General features: G+C 33.6%; 1 protein-coding gene and 1 long non-coding RNA gene across 2 annotated transcripts in view; both read left to right on the forward strand.

Moving 5' to 3' along the window:
- LOC149484186 (uncharacterized) overlaps positions 1-25,262 on the forward strand; it is a 64,753-nt gene that overhangs the window by 21,004 nt on the left and 18,487 nt on the right. The gene's annotated exons all lie outside the window — the stretch shown is intronic.
- The window catches only part of Src64B (Tyrosine-protein kinase Src64B), a 41,433-nt gene that overhangs the window by 5,706 nt on the left and 10,465 nt on the right, over positions 1-25,262 (forward strand). Inside the window, exon 2 of the mRNA XM_089701865.1 lies at positions 23,715-23,799. Within this exon, the coding sequence (XP_089557991.1) occupies positions 23,751-23,799 (49 nt within the window). The 5' untranslated portion in view covers positions 23,715-23,750. The remainder of the gene's footprint in view (positions 1-23,714; positions 23,800-25,262) is intronic.

The following is a 25,262-nucleotide window of genomic DNA, read 5'->3' on the forward strand; positions in this document are numbered from 1 at the left end:
TCTAATTATTTGTATACAAAGACTGTAATATTTTCATCTCTAATAATAATTCTTAGCTTACGTTATTCAATGTTTTCCATAAAGGCATAAAAACTAAGTTCCAAGTACGCAGAGATGTTTTTGTATTTTTGTTACGTTTGACGAATTAACCAACGAGCAAGAATTTTGTTTATATGTTTTTTTTTTTTTACTAACAAGGACTTGGAGTACAAGCTGCTTATCTAGAACAATCTATATTATTTTATTCTATCAAAACTAGATATTTAAGATTATGTTCCGAAATATCAAATCTAATATTATGCACCGGTTCCCTACAAAATGTATAGGATGCATTATATATGAAATTCGACGAAATTATAAAAATATGCTTATTAACCAATAGAAACTACTTTTTAATCCTTACATTTCTAAAGGTTAACGGTGCTTATTATTGAACTATTCTAGGTCTAGGTTTTACATTTTTATATTAACCTTCCAAAGGTTTTTTGCCCTTTGCGTGTTAATGAAAATTTTCGACGGTACATAGCCGAATTGATTAACGATATCAACATAATCTTTATGAGCCACCGTAAAGGTTAAAGTGTGTTTCTTTCTGATAAGAACAACGAAAATACTGGAGAAAGTATAATCATGAAACTTATTCTATGCGTCAACAAATCTATCTTTTTTGTAGTGATTGAACACCTTTTGCATGGAGATACCTTCGAAATTTAAAGATATATACGCAAATAGAATTAGAAATAAATTTTCGTGATATGAGATTAAAAATAACTATATATGTAACTTTACTAACACTAGAATAAGTACTACTAACAATATATATATGGCTATGCTGCCTGATATAAATAAATGAATAAAATAAAATAAAAAAAGACGTGTGGCACTCGGGGACTGCCGCGGTAAAGCTATTGCATAGCATGCCTTCAAGCCACACCTCCGTGTCCGTCGGAGTGGGGAGCGTGAGGTTTTTCGTTACGCAATTTCTGGATTCGGTCCCCGCGCTCAAGGTCCGCGATAGAAGCTATGCAATAGCTTAAAAGCTATGCAATAGCTTAAAATGTTTAACGGCATTTTCATGAATATATTTAATATCTTAGTAGTGTTGTATGTGTAAATTTTAAGTGAAATAAATAAACATACTTTTTGTTTAATTTAAGTCTTTAAATTCAAAAACAGCTGCGCTCATTATCCACTCTATAAAATCATATCCATATCAGTAACCACTAATCATACAAACTATACACCTCCATTATCGTTAGTTACTGTAATTAAGGCTGCAGTCTAGCAAAATTGCGTTTTCAACAAGTTATTTGACATTTTTTTCCCGGCTAATGAAATGATAAACTGAATTTTTTTTTCTTGTTTATCAATTAGTGTTATATACGCAATGCGCGTGAATTTTTTCACATTTATAAAGTTACTTTATGTTACCTTAATCAGGCCTTGAAGATAAGTCTCTTTCCCCCAAAATCATTTCGAGCTAAGTTTGTGCACTCACTACGTTGCAACCGATTACAATTTACATAATCTGATCAGCGCATTATTATCCTTATATAGTCGTTATTAAAAACTGCTGAATACAATTGCCGAAAAACTTATGATTTTCTTAATTAGAGCGTTATAAATTCATTAAATTTCCCATTTTTTGCCTTACAAAATCGATTGATAAATACTGCTAAAAGTTATTTTTTCCATTAATTTATTCGAGTTGGTTGAAGACCAATGAGTATTAATCCTTTAAAAAAAATTTTTTTTGAATTTTGATAATTCTTTAAATATTAAAAAAATATTTAAAATAATAAGGAAAAATCCTAGCGAATTTCTTTAGTCGCGCTCCTTGGGCCGGAGCGTTCTGACGTGTGCTCTACGCTCGATTTTCCTTCATACCGAAGTGAAAGTTGCTCTACTTCATTAAATTTAATATTTTTGTTAATTGATTATTTTTATCTTAGTTTTGTGCAAATATTCGTATTTTTAAACATTTGATTTCGATATGGAAAATAAACGAAAAAAATACGCGTGTAACTACTAGAAAAAAAATTATCTTCGAACATAAAGTTAATGAAACCAAATAGATTGCAAAGGTGATTGGCAACAATTTCTTTATTTTACGGGGTGTCAGTAAAGGGATGTATATTTCTTTAAAACTAAAGTAAGCTCATAAATTTTCTTATAATATAATTTTTTTGAAGTTCCAAAAATGTTTATTTTTCGTTTGAGAAATACTAATATATATAATATATATAATATAAACTTGTATTGAGAACTTGAACTTCCCAAGTTCATCCGGGGAAATCCCCATACGGGGAAAATGATTTGTTTACTCCAAAATTAATCCGAGGTATTTTAATTTTTTCTTCTAGTCATTTTCAACGTAGCGGCATGTTGTTTGATTATTAATTTTGTAACTTAAATACAGGATGTTGGTTTTATATTCTGATCTTACAGACGCGCTGACAAATTTAGTCCACCATTTCTAGTTTAGTCTAACTACAAAACTACCAAAAAACTCTAAGTACCAATATTAAAACGAATGGATTATCATCACATCATCAAAATTCAGTGGGGTTGAGAACTAAACAAACAGAAGTAACAGAGACGCGAAGAATAAAAAAAGAGGACGAAAACGATAATTCGTTGATGCTTTCCCTTTTCGACGTATTGTTAGGGTACATCACCAATCTGCAAAAAACAAAACTGATGATTCCCAATTGCTGATTAAAAATGAAAAACAAATAATCGACAACAGTGGTGAAAATTTGCTGATCACAATGAAACATCCTTCAGTGGTAGCAGATTTACTCATTTAAAATGTATCGGTGAACAGCGTAAAGGAGAGGAGGACAGGAAAACATTATGAATGTGGATGGTGGATTGTATACAGGGTGTAATCGATAAGTATGTGCAGGCGATTATGACGTTATTATTGCAGGTATCAAAAAACTTAAAACTGATATCGAAATTACTTTACCTAATGAGCAAAATGACAATAATAACTTTTTAAAAGTATAACGAGAAATATCTAAAAAATTTACTTTATACACTCCCATATCAAAAAGGGAAAATGGGACTAGTAGAAGTTAAATGTCTAATTCCGGCAAAAGACATGAATGCGGAAGATGCGGTTAAAAAAAAATTTAATATTTGAAATACAATGCAAAAAATAACACTTTTGTCATAGATAAGAATCATGACTATTTTTTCCAAATTCAGGGACAACTAAACGTTGCAGAAGCAGAAGTCTGCTTATTTGCTGTTTGGACTGGAGTGAATCATTCGTTAAAAATAGAATATATAAAAAAAGTATGTAACGTTTAGGCAAAATAAAATGATGGACCATTATTGGATTTTACATAAATTGCCTACTGTCAGAATTGATTGATTCGAGACTTCAGCATTCGATGCCCATCAAGGACCCATCCTATATCATTCAAGCGATTGAAAAAAAAGAGATAAATCCAGTGCAACCGATAAAGCATCAGAATGCTAGCAAAAGATTTATTAGGTTTATCAATATAAATCTATATATTATACATAATATAATAAATCTGTAGAAGACGCGAAGACTGACATCCGCGCGGACGGAGTCGCGGGCGGAAGCTAGTCAGAAATAAATATCTTTTGTTTTCATTTGCGTATTTTTCTATTTTATAATTTTTTAACACAAACATTACATTTTTTTTATTAAATACAAAATTTGTTTATCCGTTTTATTAGTTAAACTGAACAACTTTCACTAAGAAACTTAGGTCGAAAAAAATGTATAGAGTTATGCATTTTGTATGGAAAGCTTATTTTTTTTATATTTCGTCCAAATTTCTTTGTAAAAGTTGATCAGTTATATAAACATGAAGTTGAAGATATCAATAGAAAGTATTCGCAAATTTTGTGTACTGATAAAAAAAATCACCCGGTGTAATTTTCACGAAAATTGTTTCAAATTGTCATTTTTGGTACTTATTACGAATATTAAATTATACGAATGATTTAATTTTTAAAAATTAAGTGGAGCAACTTTCCCTTAGTACATTTGTATTATTTACATATAGGATGACAGGATGCATTTGTTTGCACTACTAGACCAAGCCCTTAAGTTGCTGCTGTAAGCGGTTTATTGTTACTTTGGTTTAGACCAATAAAACAGCATTTAATCCTTTTAGAAGCATTGTTGCTTTTTCAATATAAGCCATTAAGGTGAAAGATGGTAATTGTGAACAAAAATAGCTTCAAAAAGGTTCACCACCCCATTATATCAAGTATTATAAATCGAGAGGCCAACGGCTTATGCGTCACGCCTCATGACCAGAATCGATGTGTGTCAAACATTGAAAGCGTAAAATAGATTCTTATTGCTTTTGGAAAATCTTCTATCATTTGTATAGAAAATTGTGGTCTATTAATGCGCCGATCACTATTTAGGTTACCTTCTGTGTCCGTGTGTATGATTGATAGTCAATCTTATATTGTTAGGGATTGAACGATCGATTCTTAATTATACATAATGTGATAATGTCTCTCACTGTTTACCAAAAGCTTTGAAAACACGTGCGACATAATATTAAAATGATTTTGCATATCAACCAAGCATATAACAAAATAATTTGGAAAATCCAAAAGTGCACGCCTCATAATTTTTTTTTAATAAATATTTATTAATTATTATTTTTGTTTATTTAATAACAATTAAACCACATCGAATCAGACCCTGAAAAATGAAAGGGTTCTATTCCTGAGCATACTCAAGCGTAAGAGAAAAAAAAAGACTCGATTAGTAAAGTATTTCGGTCGCTATCGTGTTAACAAGAAAAAGGATCCGCACATACAGACACACGGACGTCCAAGACAGAACTTTTTTAAACTGTTTTTTAACTAGTTTAAATAACAAAAATGACATCAAAAATATCATGAACGTTAAAAATAGTGTTTTTTCTTAATATGTGTGTGTATGTATTATCTTACAAGTGCAATGTATGATACATAAAGACATTTTAAGTTTGAAAAATCAGATGTTTTGCGCGAAGTGACAGTAGTACCCACCTCAACGCTTCGCTTATGAGGCGTGCAATTACAAGCCCCATTTAATTTAAAACAAGACGGCCATATGTAGGTACAAATAGCCGGAAATATTCTCTTATCTTCCTCAATTTAGCCGGATAGATTGGCAACAATTTTGTTCTATTATTTTTAACAGCGTTCCTTAACTTGGTGAAGAGGAAATCTTGCAATTAATTAGCAGTGCAGTTTGTAATCATGCCTGATTAAATGTTCAACGTGAAGTGATTGAACGTTCAAAGGGCGAAGGGTTTAGCTCAATTAACGCTCCAGACTCCCATTAGTTAATCCAGTCTATCATCTCTGTAATAAAACTGTAGTTTAGGATTAACAGATGACGGTTATATCGACGAAACGGCCAATGATAGACAATAAAGTTTCTATTTATAATGCTATTGTTTTCTTAGAGGCGCGTATCGCGTTTATTTACCGGCTTTATAACAGGGATAAAGTTTTGTATTTCATTTAACATTTAAGCTTCATTACCCGTATTCATTATTATTTCCTTATTCAGGCTTAGATAAGTTGAGCCCGCTATAAATATTCTCCGATTTATAACCAGGAATTATAGAAAAATCCCATTAAAAACTCATTTTTTTAGACTTTTTTATAGCTTTTCTATATTTGCTTGTGCTTCTGCATGTAAGCTTAGTAAAAAATGATAAATCACCAGTGCGTGACACTTGTACAAGCGTTGCCCTATTGTTATCAAAGAGAATTCAAATTTAAGATTGTGTTAAATAAGTAGAAATAACAACACCACATTTTATGTTATTGTTGGGGAGAAAAAATTACTCATTCGTAAATCTAATTCTATAAAAACTGATACAAGTTTTTACGTATTTTGGTGGGTGTAATAGAATATACGATTAATAGAAGATATAATATATGGATTTATATGTACATATATTTTTATAACAGTCGTATAAATCTGGTGAAACTTCAAACAGAACCAACTGTATCCAGAATTTATAAAGGGAGAAGAATCTCGTATTAATTACTGTTAACTGTCATGATTGAAACATAAAACATTGCGTTGGGGTTCCTTAAATAGTATTTTATTTTGAGGAATTTGCGAGGAAATTATCCTATCACGATTTCGTATTTCGAGTTAGAATAATTGAGGATCCCATTTAGATAAAATTATATAGGTTTATAGGTATCTTCAAGGCACAAATCTTTTACTTTTGCAAAGTAAAACAAATTGTCGAAATCAATACACAAATACACGATTTAGGAAACATTTTGTAGATACAAACAAATAAAGGAAAACAGAAGATAAACACGATAAGAAAAAGGGGCAAGGATCCCAAACCAGTGTGAAGGAAAGTTGTTCACACATTTCGAATGTCGTTCTGAAGTTAAATCGAATGTAAATTTCGAGTTGGAAGTGCCGTCCTAAAATCGTTCTAGCGGAAACGTTGTACGCAATAAAACTGATGTCGCCTCAACGGTACCTTGATAAAACACCATAAAACTTGGATTGTGGAGGCTGTTTGCAGAGCACTGACCTCCGCTGTTAAAAGGATGGCTTGTTTGATAACTTCTTTTCTCTTACACATTATGCGGGTATAAGCTTTGGCGCTCATGTCTTTATCGTTGATAGTGATTTGGTAAATATTTCTTTTTTCGTCACATAGAAAGGCTGTCGTAAGAAAAGTATCCACAATCTATAAAACATAAATTCATTAACATTCATAAACATTTATGGTGTGACAATTATGTATGTATTAATAATATTTATGTTCTTCTTTCAGGTACGAGACATGTAATAAGGGAAATTCGGTAAGATTTAAACTTTCAGTATAAAACTGTTACGCTTCAAAATATCTGTGTAATGTTCTATAAATGGATAGTGATCAGAGATACTAACGAGCCATGCATTATTATACTTAGAAGACCTCGATTTGAATGAACTTAAAGAAACTTGTTATAGAATATCCATTTACATGGTAACCCCTGCGTGACATGTATATTGAAGATGGAGCGTCGACCTTCTATGGTTACAGAAGCCTAAGCTACGTGCTAAACCATACACGCATTAACGGTCGTTTACCTTTAATAATTTCTAGTGTGATAAGCTTAACGCTTTTATTATTATGCCTTTAACATACAATGGTAAATGTAACTATGTATTCACTTTCAAGTAAATCGTAGAAACAATATATTTTAGGGTCTAATGTGAAATCCAAACACGTTCATACGGATCGGTCAAGACCATTAAAACGTATTACTTCCGTTGCGTTCCTGAGGCTTACTAACAATTTATTCCATGAAAACATTATTGTTGTATACACTTTGATTCACCACTATACCAATAATAAATGCGTATCAACTTATAATTAAGTGCATTGTGCACGCAGAAACACATTTAGTCGCAAAAGAAACAATAACAGAACTAGGGGCGTTATGAAAGATTTAGTTGACAAAGCCCTAAGAGATTTCTATCGATTCAATTGCAGTCATTATGCGACCACTGGTCTACTATTAGACCGTTAGCACAATAGACGGTTTCGTCCGCGAACCTTGCAATACAGGGGTTCTCACGTCCGTTAAACTTCACCTAGCCATCTAACTAGAGTGGTTACGTCGAGTTACATGAAACAATTCAAATACCGTTCATGTATTACGTAGACTGGCGCTGAGAAGTGTTATAATGCGATTTGCAATTTCTCACTTTACTGAGGATTAATTTCAGAGATCGCTGATTGTTGTCATTTTATGTGTGTAATTGTGAAACTAGATGTCAGTGAATGTTATTAAGAAATTGGTTTATAGCACATGCAATGACACAATTTATGTTCACAGTCCAATAAACTCAAACAATTTATGCGTTAGATAATAATCACACTTAAAACACAGTTACTGATTTTGTAATACTACAACTAACAAGCATTAAACTATAAGAGCTTTTTCTGGTAATATATTGGCATTGCGATAGTTAAATATGAATTTCCAATTCAGGATATGTGTGAAATACACCAGTTACATTGGATCAGATCAATTGATCGGCATAAACTTCCCAATACTATTAGGCCGCAAATGCCCATTGGGACTCGTTGACCGAAAATCGAACTGCCATACGCATCGGCCGCTCCCAATCACGTAGTTAACTGGGAAATCTTTTCACGTTTGTCAGATAAAGTTACTGAGCTACATTCTGTCGATCCCAAGTAAGTGTTATAAAGGCAATATTAATAATTCAGGACATTACCCTATTCATCCCTTAGAGTATACTCAACTTTGATGTTCGAGTACTTTAATGACAGACTTCATTCCTTTTAGTTTAAGTAAGGTCAAGTATGTCCTTACCATTTAAGATATAAACATCTAGGTACGTATAAATAGGTCGTTAATACTTCTCAGTAGCCATAAAAATAGATAACGAGTTATGTGTAATCTTCGTGCTATCATTAAAGACACCTGTCTGTTCGTTGAAAACTAAGTAAATAAACAAGTGGGCCAGATGACGAGGAATGTAGCTGTGCCTTCTTTTGGTTCACCTTGTGAGAACATTCCTATTATAATAAAGGTGGAATCAGTTTTTGTTAATATGTGCATGTTTATGAGGTGGCCATGACTCATGACTGAACAATCTTGTCCCCAAATCGACGCATATTTGGCGTAATAACAACACATGTTAACGTGTTATTATAATACGTTATGATATTAAAAATTTAATAACAGCTTTTCAATTGCTACGTAGTTAATTATTACAATTGTTTAAATAATCTAGTGATATCTTCGTGCATCTTATTCACAACATGACACATATCTAGTTCGATGCTTATTTTATTCGAGGGTTACTCATGCATGCCTGGTGTGCGAACTGCGAATGCGGTTTTTGTATGAATGCGTCGAGCTAAAAATACGTCAGCGATAGTCTCAAGTTCATGGACCTGCAAATGTATCGACTGCGCCGTTTTGTCTAGCGTGCTACTTGCCACTCCACTTACGGCTAAACTGAAGGGACTTATCCCAGCTTTTGTTGCCACAACAATGCGATCCTAGATTTATAACATTTCAATGTTCTGCGTCAAATACACTTTTGTTCTCTATCTGTTTTGTATACTGTCTAAGTATCGTTAATTTAACTCATAGTACCTATTTTCAATTTTGTATTTGTTACGTAATATGTAGAATAATAAAAAATAAACTGAAATTATTGTGAATAAATATCACGTTTATTTTGGATACATTTATGCATTGCACGCACAGTTTTCCTTAAAATAAAGAACAATTATTTTTTCATAACTTACGAACACTATGAATGATAATAACATGAAAAACAAAAAATAAACTTCTTTAAATTAAACTGGTTTATTGCGCCTTTTGCGCATTTTGCCTCCGGACGACCTTCCTTAAGTGTATCCATTTTTTGTATGCAAAATGGCATTACGATGAATACTCAATATAAAATACGACTTGGAAGTATGATTACCTATTATGTGTTCTTATACAGGGAACATAATTATCTTTTATAAATATCCACAAATACACTAGAGAAGCTTCTACTAAGCCCTACAATTCATTCGTATTACCTGAAGCTTAGAAACGTTCGCCAATAGTTAGTATACATTAAAAATAATATGCAATCAGTGTGTTGCAATTATTTTTAATCGTTATGCGCATTTATATTTGGTGCAGCGAAGCGTAAACCTTATAATCATGTTGGTCCTCAGAGTTCGTAGACTCTCTTTCCAGGGTTAAATTGAGCATGGCATACGTGCACGTTTGCCCATGTCCAGCTTCAGTCTGTCTCGATTCCTAGGGTCATATCACGACTTCAACTACGTCGTATGAATTTTGAATACGTAATACTTGGGCAAATGTAATACTGAATATTTGCGTCAATTTAATGATGCAGAACTTAAATGCGAAGAATTATTTGCTGTTCTGTTGTTATTAAATGTAATTAATCACGGTTGTCTAAATGTTTATTAATTGAGGTGTTCTATATTGTTAAACAAACTGTAATATTGTAACGCAATATTGCACGGAAGCAATATATGTAACTGTTTTGTTTACTATCTTAATGCGGCCCTTACCTATATAAAAATAATGTGAGTATAAGAGTTGTTTGTGATAACCCTGATATATCTAGACCTATAATCACATGTCAGTCACAACGAGGCGTGTGGTCAGCGCAGCTGCGCTTTATGTTGCAATATACGTAGATAAAACATACACTTATGTTTAGGATTGCAGCCCTCATGTTTAATAATCTGACTATTAAAACGTGATGTGGTCACGTTTCGCGTAATATCTCTAATATCCCACCAATTTGGTGGAAATAATTATCGACATGCGTAATAAGAACACGGGTAATGGTTATGAGCCTTGTGTGAACGCATAACGTGACGAGCCGTGTTACGCAAAATTCGCAACTTTCCTCGCGGTAGAAAGCCTCAGCGATAAGCCATATTGTTGAAAGTGATAGCATGTAACGTACAATGAAAATCTCTATTGTCATCAATCACGATCCATTTACTTTATGATCTTTTAATATGGAATAAGCACGTTATGCAAACTACTTACACATGATTTATGTGTCTAATAAGCTTCGCTTGTGATGTGATGTTATCAAGGAAAAGTGTGTATTATAAGTTATTCTTTTGAAGCTTTGAGTTTAGACAAACTATTGATTAATTATTGTAGAGGAATAGGTCTAGAAAATATACCTGGGCTATTTAAGAAACAAGAGTGTCACAAGCCTAGGACTAGGTTGCTTTCATTCGTAATTTATAAGATATTAAATTAAATAAGTTACAAACGTTTCTAAGAAAATTTCGTTTATCTGAAGCAATCTTCTATTAAATTATAAATTATCGTCGCGTAGGAGGGCTTGTTTCTTCATAAACGTCTTATAGAGTCAAGAATCTTAAACGAAATTAAAGGTCAAGTCGTATGCTTAAACCACTTAGGTATTTTTTGAATGGTGTATTTTAAAAATAAATATATTTGGGTAGATTCCATATCCTCTGAGCTTATAAGTACCCAGGTCATTTCCCAATGCACCGGCTCCTCCTCAGTAGATCACTACCTAGTATAAACTAGTAAGAACTACCAGAATTGTGATATTGGCGAGGCTTTTTGTAGGTTTGCCAAAGGTTTGTCGTAAAGTTTGAGGGTATAGTAATTAAACACGTCGGTTTTGATAATGTTATCATTACATCTTTGAAGCACACGTATGTAACAAAAACCACAATTCCTATTAAGTTCAAATGTATATTAATGTGTGTAATAAAAGCTACATGTTAATATTCATATACGGTAATATTTCTCGATAATAATTATCAGCTAATAGCCTGCTCGTGTTCGTCCATGGCCCATCAAGCATAGCATTGTATGTAATGATTTGTGGCACTAAGAGGTCAGTCACGGATTCTATAAAGAATTCTTTGTTTTTAACAACAGTAATTTATTATTTTTACACGCTTCATTTTTACTTGCTTCCTACCCATTCGCTTCTGACGACTTCATGTTCACTTTAATGGCGTCTAATGAATCTTCATTACTTATTTCCTGAATAGTAATATTATTAGAAAAAATAGAGGTCACACTTGTTGATTTCAATCATGTTTGCTGACGTAAGTTGTATTCAGCCTATAATTTAATACGAGACTTTTGTGCCTTACGTACAAAAAAGGTGCGCCTAACTGGGGCATAAAATGTTTTCAACGGCTCTCTAGAGTGCAACAATAGGGTGTTTTATGTAGAACTATACGAATTATGAACGACCGCTGCTTTTCGAGTGTGCTCCAAATACCGACTGTAAAGTTATTTACATGCAGTTCACTGGAGGAGCGAGAGGGATACAGAAATAATACACGCAATGGGGAGGTTAGGGTGAAACGCGATACATTGGTTCTACGCGGCTCTCAATTTTAAATGTGATTATTTACTCAAATTAATTATGCGTACATGCAAAGATAAACAATAAATCTTTTGCGAATATAAATGAATACTAGAAATAAGGTCAAATTAACTTCATATTTCGTTTTTTCTGTAAAGTTTAAAAATTGGGCCACAGGCACGAACTTTTTGAAATTTTTACGGAAACAACAAATAGGTAAAACAATAAAATTTACAAAGCTTCGTGTCAGTTATCCGTTTCACAGATTAAATGCCTTTTCTACGGTTTGAAGTACAATCCAAACTGCAATGCGGGTTGATCAAGAATGACGTGACCGAGTTACCTTTATTTCAGGAATTGCGCTTTATTATATTCAACATAAGGATTCCACAAGCGTTGTTAATCGGGGATATTGATAATTTTAATATAGACCACCCTCTTCGAAGGGGAGGCTCGACAACAGGTGCAGAACAGACGATAATTTTAAATTAATTCTGTACACGGCATTTGCGCATCAGCTGGTCTATTCTTAATTTAGCTTTTATTGTCAGTTGTAAACGAAATAGTGATAATTGTAATAGTTACATAACTGCTGCTTTACTTGGGTGCAAAGTAAAAATACTGGCAAAAGTTCTGCCTCCCGGTATAGCAGTTAGTCTTGTCGGAACGAGGTAATAAATTGCAGACGACCGTAAGGTCTTGCCTTAACAGGAACACTCAGCTCTTCGAATCTAGAGTAGCTTAAGCTTGGGAAATTAAATCGCAGCGAATTCCTTTATGTTATCCATTTTTACTTTACTTTTACAAAATAGAACTTTAATCCATTTACAACTGCTCTTGCACGGGTCTTTAAATGTATGATGTTAATGCTTTTTATGTACACTACTTTCACCACTTGGGGTGGATTTCTTAAAAGTTAAAACATAGTACTTTCTACTCGATAATAATTTACTCATACGAAATATGGCGTTTCTTATCTAAGTCGTAACGAATTCTCGTCTCGGCGACACTCATAAATCCACACAGCAGGATTCCTGATGAAATTAGTTAGTATGAGACTTGTTACGAGTTTTTCGAAGTCTTGGCTATTACTTTAAGCACTCTTACAACATGGGCCACTGCTTCGAAATTTTTACTTCTGGTATCTCTATCATTTCATTCCACTGCATTCGTTTATAGATTGTGTTGAGAAAACTTATTAAAATAACATTGTCAATATTGGTTTTAATGAGAATACTTCTAAAACTATTACATGGATAAATATTACATAAAAATATTACATGGATAAGAGGAAAATCTAAATCTATGTATATTTTTCCTGCATTAATCCAAATAACCCTCGGATAGGTACTTTGTACGGGATATAAGGGATATATTAAACGGGATGTTGTTTTGCACAAAAACAAAAGCTTGGGTCGTGACGTTCTCTTATAGGCTCATTCAGTTCGTTACGAACCTTCGAATTGCCGAGGGGTCGACGAATAAAATGGTGAATATTCTAACCGAAATTCATTGAGTCACGGCAAAACGGTCCATTAGTGTTGAATCTTGGAGAATATGTACAGGCCAAAAATAGATGCCGAATTTGCTGAATTATCGAATGAAACAATTGCTCTCGTTAGAGCTATAAATAATTTATATGAAGTTTAAGTATATCGACATTCTGTTGTCACTCAAGCGGAAAGAAATGAAAATATACACTTTAAATGACTTTGTAAACATAATTTATGTGCTAATCCTCTATGAATAAACAATTTTATATTCACTGGACCTATATTTAGATTTTAATTAGTGATGCTTATATGAAAAATAATAGCACATCTGGGCAGAGCGCTAGCTTTATTCCAATTGCAGTTTCTCTTCGTAATTTTCAACAATGTTTCTCCGTTCAGCCACGCTTTTGTCTCTTGAATACAAAATAATAAATTGCTTGGAATGTAGCGCATCTCTTAATTGACTTTATAAACCAATTGATTAACTGGTTTATTAAATAATTCATGTGTTGCCGCTCTAATGAATGTAATGTTTAATGTGAAAATTAAATTACTTAGTTGTAGTTATGTGGGTATGACCCGCGTCTTCGCTTTAGTAGTCTATACTCTATATATTTACCGTGTTACAACGATGTTGTTCTAATGGTAATAGCGTTGACTATTAAAATCTGGCGGCGAAAAAAAAAATGAAATAGAGGTGAAATCGTTCTGCCTGATGTTTAAATTTCCCTTATTTTATACTAAGTGGTCTGAATTTTTACCTCTAGCTAATAAATCATGTGTGAGCTTCAGAGTGTGCATGTATTTAACTGCTATCAGGATGCTGTTTTGAAGTCAGCCATCAACGAACTCTTATCATGCGTGAACACTCCAAGCGGCGGAGTTCTGTCTAGGCCTTGATAAGGGCCCTTGTGGTCTGGCCACGAATGCCTAGACTTGACTCAATATGTCTACTGGTTATCCAGTACCTACGAATAGGATTTAAATAGTTATAGTATAGAACCAGTTTTCTACACATCGAATGTTTCGCAATGATCTATTTCCGGCGATCAAGTGATTTCGATTACATTTCAGAGTGAACAAAATTACCACTGATAATGTAATTATCGATTATAGCTTTTGCAAACGTAATTGTGCACTCCATATAAGGAATTTCAACTGCATAGATTACATGAACATCCAATTACAATAGAAGGAATCACTTTACAAGTATAATAAGAGTTGCAAATATAAAGCAGTCTGTGCCAATATACAACGTATGTCGCAATGTACGATGACATAATATTGAGCCCAAGACAAACTTCACAACAATTTAGAACAGATGTGAACGATGAACCAATAACCGCATACATTCACGGAGTATCTGCATTGTTTTAGAGTAAACATTAGTTGAATTGCACCGTGAGCGAGTCGGGTGAACGGTTTCATGGCCTTAGGGTAAAGCCGAACAGGGAAGCCCTGCGGTATTGATCGCGAGCGCCCCACGACGTGACCAGCGGCGACAGGAGGGCGCACTCGCTTTCTGACACCATTCAACATGTGTATGGAAGCCTGATTTTGACAACCGAGCGGAGCACGCTCCAAAGGAGTTAGCAAATTAGCACAGTTGCTCATGCTTGATCAATGTGAAATTATTGCGCAGACTGGAAAATCAATCACAATTTCGATTTATAGTGATTTCCATACTATTTTGAATACAACGAGAAGAAAATTGCTATGAAACGGTTATTGCAATATTTCTAGTTTCTAAATATTATATTTAAAGCAAAAAAGTTGTTTATGATGTATTCAATTATAGTCGTTATGAGAGCAACAGTGAGACAACCAATTACTGTTTTCTTACAATCGTATTACCGTAGCGTGATGTAAATAATTTTGATATCCTCCCTGCTAAGCGAATTGTTAAGAGAGCAGCGAATACGATTTGCATGCCAAATTGTTCTTCGTAATGCAATGACGTAAGTTGGTGTTCCAAGACAAAGGCGGTTTTGTTACTTGCCCCTAACCGACTTGTATTGTGGTGACATACTAACAGATGTTTTTATGGCCTGCATTGATGAAGAATTGTATAAAAAATGTGATAATGTTTCGTTGAGTAATGAGTTTACTTAGAACAAAAAATATATCCTTATTCGTAAAGACATAATTCAAATATATTCAAATTTCAAATCTATTAGTTTGTGTTGTCGAAATATTCTTTCGATTTATTGTTCTCTAAAACAAATTTATAAAAAAGTTTTCAAGCAATTTGTAGGTATGAAAGCTCATTCTAATTTCATCCATACTGCGGGAGTCCCGTCGTTCCCACAGTTTGAGTCATGACAACATTAACCTATTTACTAACAACATAATATGTAATATACACTCAATATTTATAGGTATCTTCTTGTAACATCTATCTATGTAATACCAAACGTGCAGCATATCTTAAACAGTAACTGTATGTGTTTCTAGCAGTATCATTACAAATAGTTAATAAATAAAAGGCGAAAGTTAGAAAGCAAAAGTAGTTTATCGTCAGTAAAAACTCTTCACTTGTCTCAAGACGTATGCTATCTCTTGACTGACTTTTAAGGCCTGTTAATTGGTTTGGATATAAAATTTCTCAACTGACTATTATTTCTACTGCTATGCCTTTTACTGTTGATTCTATTTCTTCGTCTGAAAACTTTTCTGTTGTAATTGCTATAGAAGCTAACAAATACAAAACGTTATCGAATTCGATTAATAATAAAAAAGGTGAATTAGACATTAGCGTTAAAAGTTATATAGAACTTTTCTGTACCTTGCGTATGTTTTGATAAGCCGTAATACTTTGTTGATGTTGTAAACATGCGCGCTCTAAAACATAAACATCCCGCACAGAAGGAAATGGGTTAACTAAATATATTTTAATCAGCCAGTAAAGGAAATTAATTCACCAAATAAAATCTTATTTGAATACATAATACTTACGACATGTTTAATAAACTTGTTTTTATCCTTATTTTGTATAACATTTAATTGGTGTAATAATATTTGTCTAACGTTGAGTCTAGTTAGATTGAAAAGGTTACCGTTTCTTTATTTGATTCTAGTTTTTAAATTTAGTCACGATGTTGAATGTTGATATTCGAAATGTGATATATTTCGATGTTGATCGCCAAATTATTATTTTCATTATGTCCCATGCTTATGTTTTATGAAACTTTCTGTGAATAAATAAGTGATCTGGTATATTACCTCATCTTGTATTCTTTCATTGTATCTTGAAGACGTGATTATACCAAGATTTAGTAATTTAACTTACACGTGTTCTATTTCCAGTGGAAATCTTTTTTCTACTCGATATGAAAATTACGTATTGTCCGAGTACAAATTTGAATGATCTATTATTATTGGCATCACATCAATACATTGCATATTTCGTAGTTAAATGGTCGTGAAGGCCAAACATAGTGCCGTGGTTAATAGTTTTATGACTTCTTCCTTTATCTCGTGTAAAACCTTACAAATGTTGTAGGTACGTGGCAATAACAAGATTAGCTTCTTAAACACGTGACGGACAGCAATCAGAAACCAGCTGCTTGTGAAGCTAACTGTTTATTAAGAAAATACTACGTGTACGTTCAGTTTTCTCTACTAATTGTTTCGCAATCATACTGGCACTTCACTCCCAATTCTGTTATGAATGGATGTGTTATGCTTATGACAATGTTTATATACATTTGATAATAAGTACCTAAGCAAGTGTGTAGGTTCAGAATATTCACCTACTTACCCTACTTTTGTATTATTACAAAAATGCCTTTGCTTGTTAAATCTATGTCCTCATGTAAGCCAAAAGATCTGATCTCACCTTTTACGGCGGTGACCCGAGTAACTATCATGAAAGAGAAACAATAACAATTGACACAGTAACCCAATATTTTTGTTAAAGAAGTCATACGGTTTCTCAAATCGTATCCTTTATTATTACACGAGGTATCCCAAAGTCCGCACGGTTCAAACGGATATTGCGTAAACCGAGGGGATTATGTGGAAATGTCCGAGATATTTTTGGCTCGAGATTTACGGGGCGGCGCAAGAAAAACGCATTTTGTTTTTACTCGGTTGCCATTTACAAACAAACAAGTTGACTTTGGTTATGTAAGAAATGTACGTTCCATTTGATAAAGTAGGTGGTAGGTATTGTGTTGCGACAATGTACCTAGAAGTGACTTTTCGCATAGATTTATATAGTAAAGAAATAATATTTTGTAATTTTACACAGTGGAAAGCAATTAGTTAAACTCGAGTTTTGTAAAAAGTCTTCCTGACGCTAAATACCTACCTTTATAATAAGACCGTAAAAACACTGAGCTAATTACGTTTACGTCTCATAACAACGAATTAAACGTAGATCTTTTTAACTAATCGAGTCTCCGTAAACGCATTAACAAGGTTCTCACAGCCGCGGTTTCCGGCGGAAAGCGTCTCGTAATACCTTCAGAGTGCCATCCAAGCGTGTATTGAGTTTTAATAAGGCTTATTACACATTGGTATTAGATGTGATACTGAACATTTGTTACCACGCTTCCTGCATGTGCAGTATCTGAACGTTTCCCTAGTTTGTAACCAGCTTATAGATTGCATTTATTCGCTCTAATGATTTCACGGCCGTGCGTCACAATGTTCCTTTAAAGTCATGCAACGATCTGTAATTTATTGTATGTGTATGCAGACTATAGAATGAATCTGTATAATTGGCTTCAAATCGATGCGGATCAATTGCAATTCGTTCTGTGTTTTATTTCAAAAAAATAATAAAACGGTTATCAATACGAGTATATCCTTTAAATGATAAGCACCTTTCTGTTTTTGCTGAGGTTTGGCATTTTTTATTTGGATTTAACGTTCAGTAAACCATGTCAAGTACATTTGCCGCTTAAATTAAAACTGGACCAGTCTGTACAACTGTAGTATTATTGAAAACCATTTTTGTTGTAATAAAAAGAATCTGACACGTGGTTAGTATTATTATTGTGTACAAACGTGGAATATATTTTTAGTTACTAGTACGACTAAAAGCAAAATACGCCTATAATAATTGACAGCATACAATAATCATATGCGGATATGTTGCCATCCTTAAATAGGTTTCGGGACCCTGATGTAAGATAGTAGAATAGGAAGTGGCAGGGTTAGCAATACGGGCATCCGGCTCTCCAATTCAGCGAACGTTATGCGATAATAACATGTAATATTATGTTACCGCATATGGTGATATAATGCCGATCTTCTGGAAGGGAGTAGAATATCTTTGGGCGGAACATATACAATATGGGCGTTTGGGAAAGTTGCAAGATATATAATGTTAAATTACTAAGGAAAATGATAAGATATTCAACGTCTATACATAAATGTGTGGGCGGTGAATCTAGAAGTTTATCGCACTTGCAGCATTGTTGTTGAGATCTCTAATTACACGACACATTTCACTCCAAAGCTCCTGTTGAGTTAGTACGTTAATCATAACAGCATTCAGTGCAGGCTATTGTCTCAGAGGCAGCTGCGCTTGACGGGCGTCCGACGTCCTCTAGATACAAATCATTGTCAAGTTCAACAAAACCAACGTGTGGAAACTAACTAACCAGTATACTCTCAATGTTTTCATATTCACTAATTAGTGTTGAATAAAAAAGACTCACGATTTTTGGACGTTTTTTTAATGTTATAATTACTCGGCGTATTCTAAATGCCAAAATATTTATTCAGCTGGATATTATCGTCCTGAAATGAATATAAATAGCCTGCCAGATTCGTAATAAGAAATTAAAAATACAACATCACCTTTAAAAGCTTTTAGCAAAACAACGTTTAGGTTTGCATCATTCATAAAATGGTTTCCTTTATTCCGAGTAGCAATGTATAAAAATGTCATTGCGACCGTACTCTGCCAATTTCCTTTATCACTTAACTAATCTCCTTCTGGAAATCGTCACCATAAGAGGCCACTCCACTGATGAGATTGTCAACAGATTTGTCGATATCTTACTTAAGATTGTAGATAAAAACATTGGCATTTTCACGTTTGTATTGTGGTTCAAGTTCAAGATTCCGCCCACGGGTTATTGACCGCTTTCGGATCATGCGCGAGGGGCATCGAAGTTCACTCCATTCGCCGAAATTTCAATTGCAAAACGGTCTAAATTGCCCAATTTAGATCCATGTTGGAATACAGAAGGCCCTTTGTAAATTTGAATTCGTTAAATGTTTTAAAAGATGTTCCGTTTTGCTATTGATTATTTTCTTATCAACACTTTGTTTGGACAGACCCCAGCTAAGCCCTTTTATTGCTTACACCCTCGTACAAATAGCCGTCGGAGGATTTGTTTTCTTTGTTTAATTTAAGCGTACTTGTACAATGCTTTATTAAGTTTTGAAGAAGGCGGAATTAAGCTTTCTTTATTTCTGTGACAGACTTACCAATATCCTTTTAAGGTGTGCACATTAAGTTGATGAATTTTGGGACGTATGCAAGATTATATACGTCTGCTTGAGCAACGTCGCGATGGTGATGTTATTGATTGGCGACAACAAGTGGTTGGGGCGTCTCGTCCCCCGCTTCCGATACCACCTTAACTTTCTTCGAGGATCACACAAGAACTTCTAATTTGGAAGTCCTTATTGTATTGACTAAGGAGAAATTATGTGTACACATAATTAAGCCTTATGGTCCTATAAATAATCTTCATATTTATAACAGAAGATTACTTTTGATGCCGTTTAATTTATGCAAGGCCTTTGTGACTTGATTCCTCTCCATAGAGACAAAGGAATCGCTGATGTATTCGGTGCTATGTATTTCAGATAACAGTATTGTTCAATAAATGCCCTTTGTTTTAGATTTGTCATTTGGTACAAAATGCGTGTTAGGTACCTAAATATATTTCATTTAATATTATAACTAGTTATCAATAATAATTTGTTGACAGCCAGATAAAAAATATACAACTATGGTACTGGTTAACATCCGTCGTTTTAAAAATTTAATTAGATCAGACAATAATCGCTTAATCTTTAACAAGTACAAGAAAGTAGGTCAGATATTTGCTGAATATTACAGGCTTATCATTATCCTGAAAATCTCAGCGTCTATATAAAAGTCGTCTGCGTTTTCTTTACGGTCACTTAACAAGTTCTTAATTTATCCTTTTGTTAGTAAGATCATTCTTGGTTTCGGGCTCGTTTTCCTTCCTGGTAATTATAATTTAAGGCACTACCTTTTTATTCAATAATAATTCAAATAAATGTTGTTTAGTACCTTAATATGGATTTATTTGGTCGATTTATGTGAGTGCATCTATAAGTAAACTTAATATTTATCTTATTCAATAAAAATGTCGGTTTTGATTCTGGAAATTAGTCCATAAATGGGTTCGTTAGCCAGAACACAATGAACTACACTTATGTTTTACCAATAATGCGGGCTCAAGATTTCGAGAAACTCGCGTCGAACAAAGACGAAAGTTTTGTCAATACAGCCACGTGCCGTGTATAATAACGTCCTGTGTATTTTATACAAAACAGAACTATATTATTTGACTTATTGGTTATATCGATGGAAATAGTATTCATAATCGGGAAAGATTGTAATTGTTTCATGCTCGGGCAGCTTCACCATTTGTTACTAAAGGGTTGATCTTAAATGAATATTCTCTATTTCTATCCTTTTGTTAATGTACAGTAACGCCCTTATTATTATCAATAGAAAACATTCTCTTGTCGTCACTAAGTTGTTTGAAATCTCTCACACAGATACAGGGTTAAATTAATTTCAAGATTTCGTTCTTTTCTTTTAGCTCTACCAATAAATGCGAAGTAAAATCGTTAATTATACCAGTGTTTTCTTGCAAAACATTTTAATTCAAATTAAAAGTTATGCAGATAGTTGCAATACGTCGATGACGACATCAATCATATTCCAGTCCATACCATTTACGAACTAACAGCTACGGCAAGAAAATGATTATCGGTTTATCAATAATCAGACCACGTGTCATTAAAGTACAATAACGTCCGGTATTTTATACGATGTGTCGATGCACGCAGACACGAATTCCACACAAGGATTATGGCGTTTTAAATTTACGTGATTTATCAGCCTTTCATCGGTGGGGAGACTTAATTGAAATTCTTTTGCCAGCTCGTGTTGTTATGAATATATGCACAATGGATACGGTTCACAGTTTATTAATTGGGGATTTGAGGAATCAAAGATGAAAGACGAATAATATGTTTCAGTATTGTTAAGACTTGTAATCTTTCAAATTGGTTTTTGTATTGTTTTCTATCGATGTATGTATAGGTTCCAATTGCCTTTGTGGAGCTTAAAATATAGTTATGTTATTTTATGTTATGTTGGAAGTCTTGGCAACTTCTCAGACAGAGTTAACTGAAAATGTGTGTACCGCTTTAAGACAAGAAATTTAATGTTAGTTTATTAACAAGTAATAAAGACCAGTGAAATTGATGAGCCGAAAGTATATTATTCTACGACGAGACATGACGTGACTTAGTTATTAAATGAGTAATATTAAATTTGTAACGAATAAGAGCCAACATAAACATTCCTTTATTAAAAATTGTTATGAAAATGATACGTCGTTAATACTGACTATTGTATAATTCAGCTGAATTATTTTCATGCCTTGTTTCTTTAATGAATTCCAATGAAATTGTTGAACAGCAAGAAATATCGGCCGTAATAAAACGAAATGTGTAAATTATGAAAATAAGATTCGGATCAGTCGAACGCAACAAAGGGTCAAGGTTTATCGTAAGTACGTACTCATCTATTGAAATAAAAATCGAGTTTTTGAATATTTCATTCAATAAACCGCGAAAGTTTCAATGGAAATGCTTGCTTTAACGTTAATTGTAGTTTCCGAACTATTATTGCACTTGAAATACTTGAACTCGCACCAGGCTATTTTAATTTATTTTGCTTGTTACAGTTGAAATAAAAATAGAGCTTTTACTGGTTTTTAATCTCACATTCCTTTGGCTTCATCCCTTTGTGTTAATCGCGCTTGACGATGAAAGAAAATTTGTAATGCGTATAACTTTTGCTCAAGAAAAAACAATTTGAATTACGAGAAAGTTGAAGGAACAATGATTGCTATTATATCTTCAGAAACTTAAATGATTGATGTTCACATGAAATATAAGAGAGCTAAAACTCGTCTCATTTATCAGATGAGTGTCGGAATGTATCCTGCAGATACGTACCTTAAATATTGACTGAAACGGAAAGTTGATAAACTAACATAAATCACTGTCGATCGAACCGTTTCCGATCACGTATCGGCATTACTGTTATCTGCCAGTGTCGTGGGAACTGCTTGTTGATATAGCGATAAGGAAGACAAGTTGATAAGAATGATTAATGCAATTAGGATTAACGATTGAGCCACTATTGTCCAATGGTGTCTGACCTACATGTTCGGTTATACGTCAGAGGTAGAAAACTTGAGTAAGATGAGAGATCAATTTTAATAAGATACATTACAATTACCAAAAGATTTCAGTCCAAAAATGTTGGGTATCTCCCAATGCTCAACAAAAATAATCGATGTTATTATTATAATTGTATGTAATAAATTGGTAAAGTATATTTATGTGTATTTAATATGTGTGCTATTGAATTTTTGATTGTTTGTAGAAAAACAGCAAAATAATATATAACAATTTAATAAACCTTGAAGTAAACACGTGCAAAATACTGATAACGTTAGCCGCACTTGATAGTTTCCATTCACGTATAGAATGACTTTTCATATATCGTTGTTCATATTTTGCAGAAATATTTTCTCTTCAAGTGGTTTTTAAATTTCTTAACTAGAAATAAATTACTATTCCATATTGGGATTACGGACTTATTATACGCCTATTGGTTTAATCCAAAGCTTATTTCCTAAACATACTCTTCCAAAGCTACGATCGTAGAATATTCAATCCAATCCCCAACTATAACATCAACTTCATCTATAATGCAATAAAACATTTTTCACATACTTCGCAAGATACCAACTTCCAGAAAAAAAAAATTGGTTGTCTGTAAAGTCGGTTTACTGACGATAGTTGAACGTGACAATGTCCGATTCTGCTTCTTTGTCGCTCGTTCCGCGCTCTCGCTTGCACTTCAAGCCTTACATGGAACGCCTCAGAGCGAGGTAACGCCGCATGAGTCATGTTTTTTCGTGCGTGCAGCCGGCTCTATCGAATTATAAGACGTTGTCACGTCAAAATCAGACTATAATATACTAAAATGTCATGTCTGTTTGTTTTAGAAGCGGCTTGGCGCGGCGTAGCGGGCGGGCCGCGCCATGGGTAACAAGTGCTGCAGCCGCCGTCACGACCCCGACAGACCTCTGGGTAAGTCTTTACTATACATACTTTATCAGCTGATGAATGGCGACATCACTTAAAGAGCAGTATTAAAGTACCTTCTAACTATACATGGCACTTTATCAGCCGATAAATATTGGTATAAGTAGTGGTAACGAATATATACGAATTAGTTGTACCGTCAATGAGTTGAAGCTATCGATTGTTGGATAACATTTTTGGATCTAGTTAAAATCAAGCACAGGTTTAAAGGTACCAGTTTTTTATTTAACCAAAAAATGACTGGTGTTCATTTATTTTAAGTGTATTTTGAGCAAAGTCTTTTAGATTAGATAAAATGTATGGAACTATTATGCGAGTAACAATAAATAAGTCTATCACTTTAAATACTTAAGTGTAATTCAGTAGACAAAGAATTGAAGATACATTTTCTCATCTATCACAAGATTACATTTAAGCTAAATACGAGAAGATACTTTACACAATTTTAATTTAGTTTCCTACTTATCGAAATTATACTTTTGCGGGGAGACAGGGTGCCTTCAATGGCAAAGGTTTTAAGGGAGTTCCCGTTTGTTTACTTTGCAAGAGCAGGCAATAATCCTCTTTGCGGTTCTCGTTGAAATTATTCTAATGCTTCCAATGTTGTGGGTAGGGTTGCCAACCGTACTATAATATATAGTATTGTACTATATTTCGGGTCTGCGTACTATATACTGTTGAAAACTTATATAGTACGCAAAAATACTATATTTTCAACACCGACAAATGTTAAAAACAAATTCTTCATTAAAAAAAATAAGAACGCGCGTTTGAATAATTGTTAAGATGGCTAAGTCATATAATCTACTAGCGACCCGCCCGCGCCCCGGCTTCGCACGGGTGCAATGGCGGCCGGCCGGTACCGCCGCAAACGCTACGTCTCGCAATTTTTAAATCTGTAATATCTTCGAAAATATTCACTTAAATCATACGGTGTAAAGGGCCATATAGATATACATTAAATGAACAATGTATTCAAGGTATTTAATTCGTTAAGGATTAATGCTGTATTGGTTAAAATCGCTTCGAAAATTAACCATTATTTGTCGTAAAAAGTAAATGACAAAAAAAGTTATTGTGGGTTATCCATAAGAGATAGACATATACCATCACGGACTTTTCTGTAGACCTTTTCAATGTGTACAATACTTAGTACATTATTTTGATAAAACTCGTAGGGTTCAGCCTGCGTTTGCAATGTAAGCGGAAAAAATGTAATTATTTACGACATCACATTAGAAACCTCAAAAATAACAGTTCTTCTCCACTATTTAATGGATGTAAACCTTACATATAAACCTTCCTCTTGAATCACTCTATCTATTAAAAAAAACCGCATCAAAATCCGTTGCGTAGTTTCAAAGATTTAAGCGTACAAAGGGACATAGGGACATAGAAAGCGACTTTGTTTTATACTATGTAGTATGCAGTGATGATAGTGATTGCGC

Source organism: Colias philodice, chromosome 12 (genome assembly GCF_061535455.1).
Source record: "Colias philodice isolate Cphi_HAF_F1 chromosome 12, ilColPhil1 Martin Lab GWU primary, whole genome shotgun sequence".
NCBI classification, from domain to species: Eukaryota; Metazoa; Arthropoda; class Insecta; order Lepidoptera; family Pieridae; genus Colias; species Colias philodice.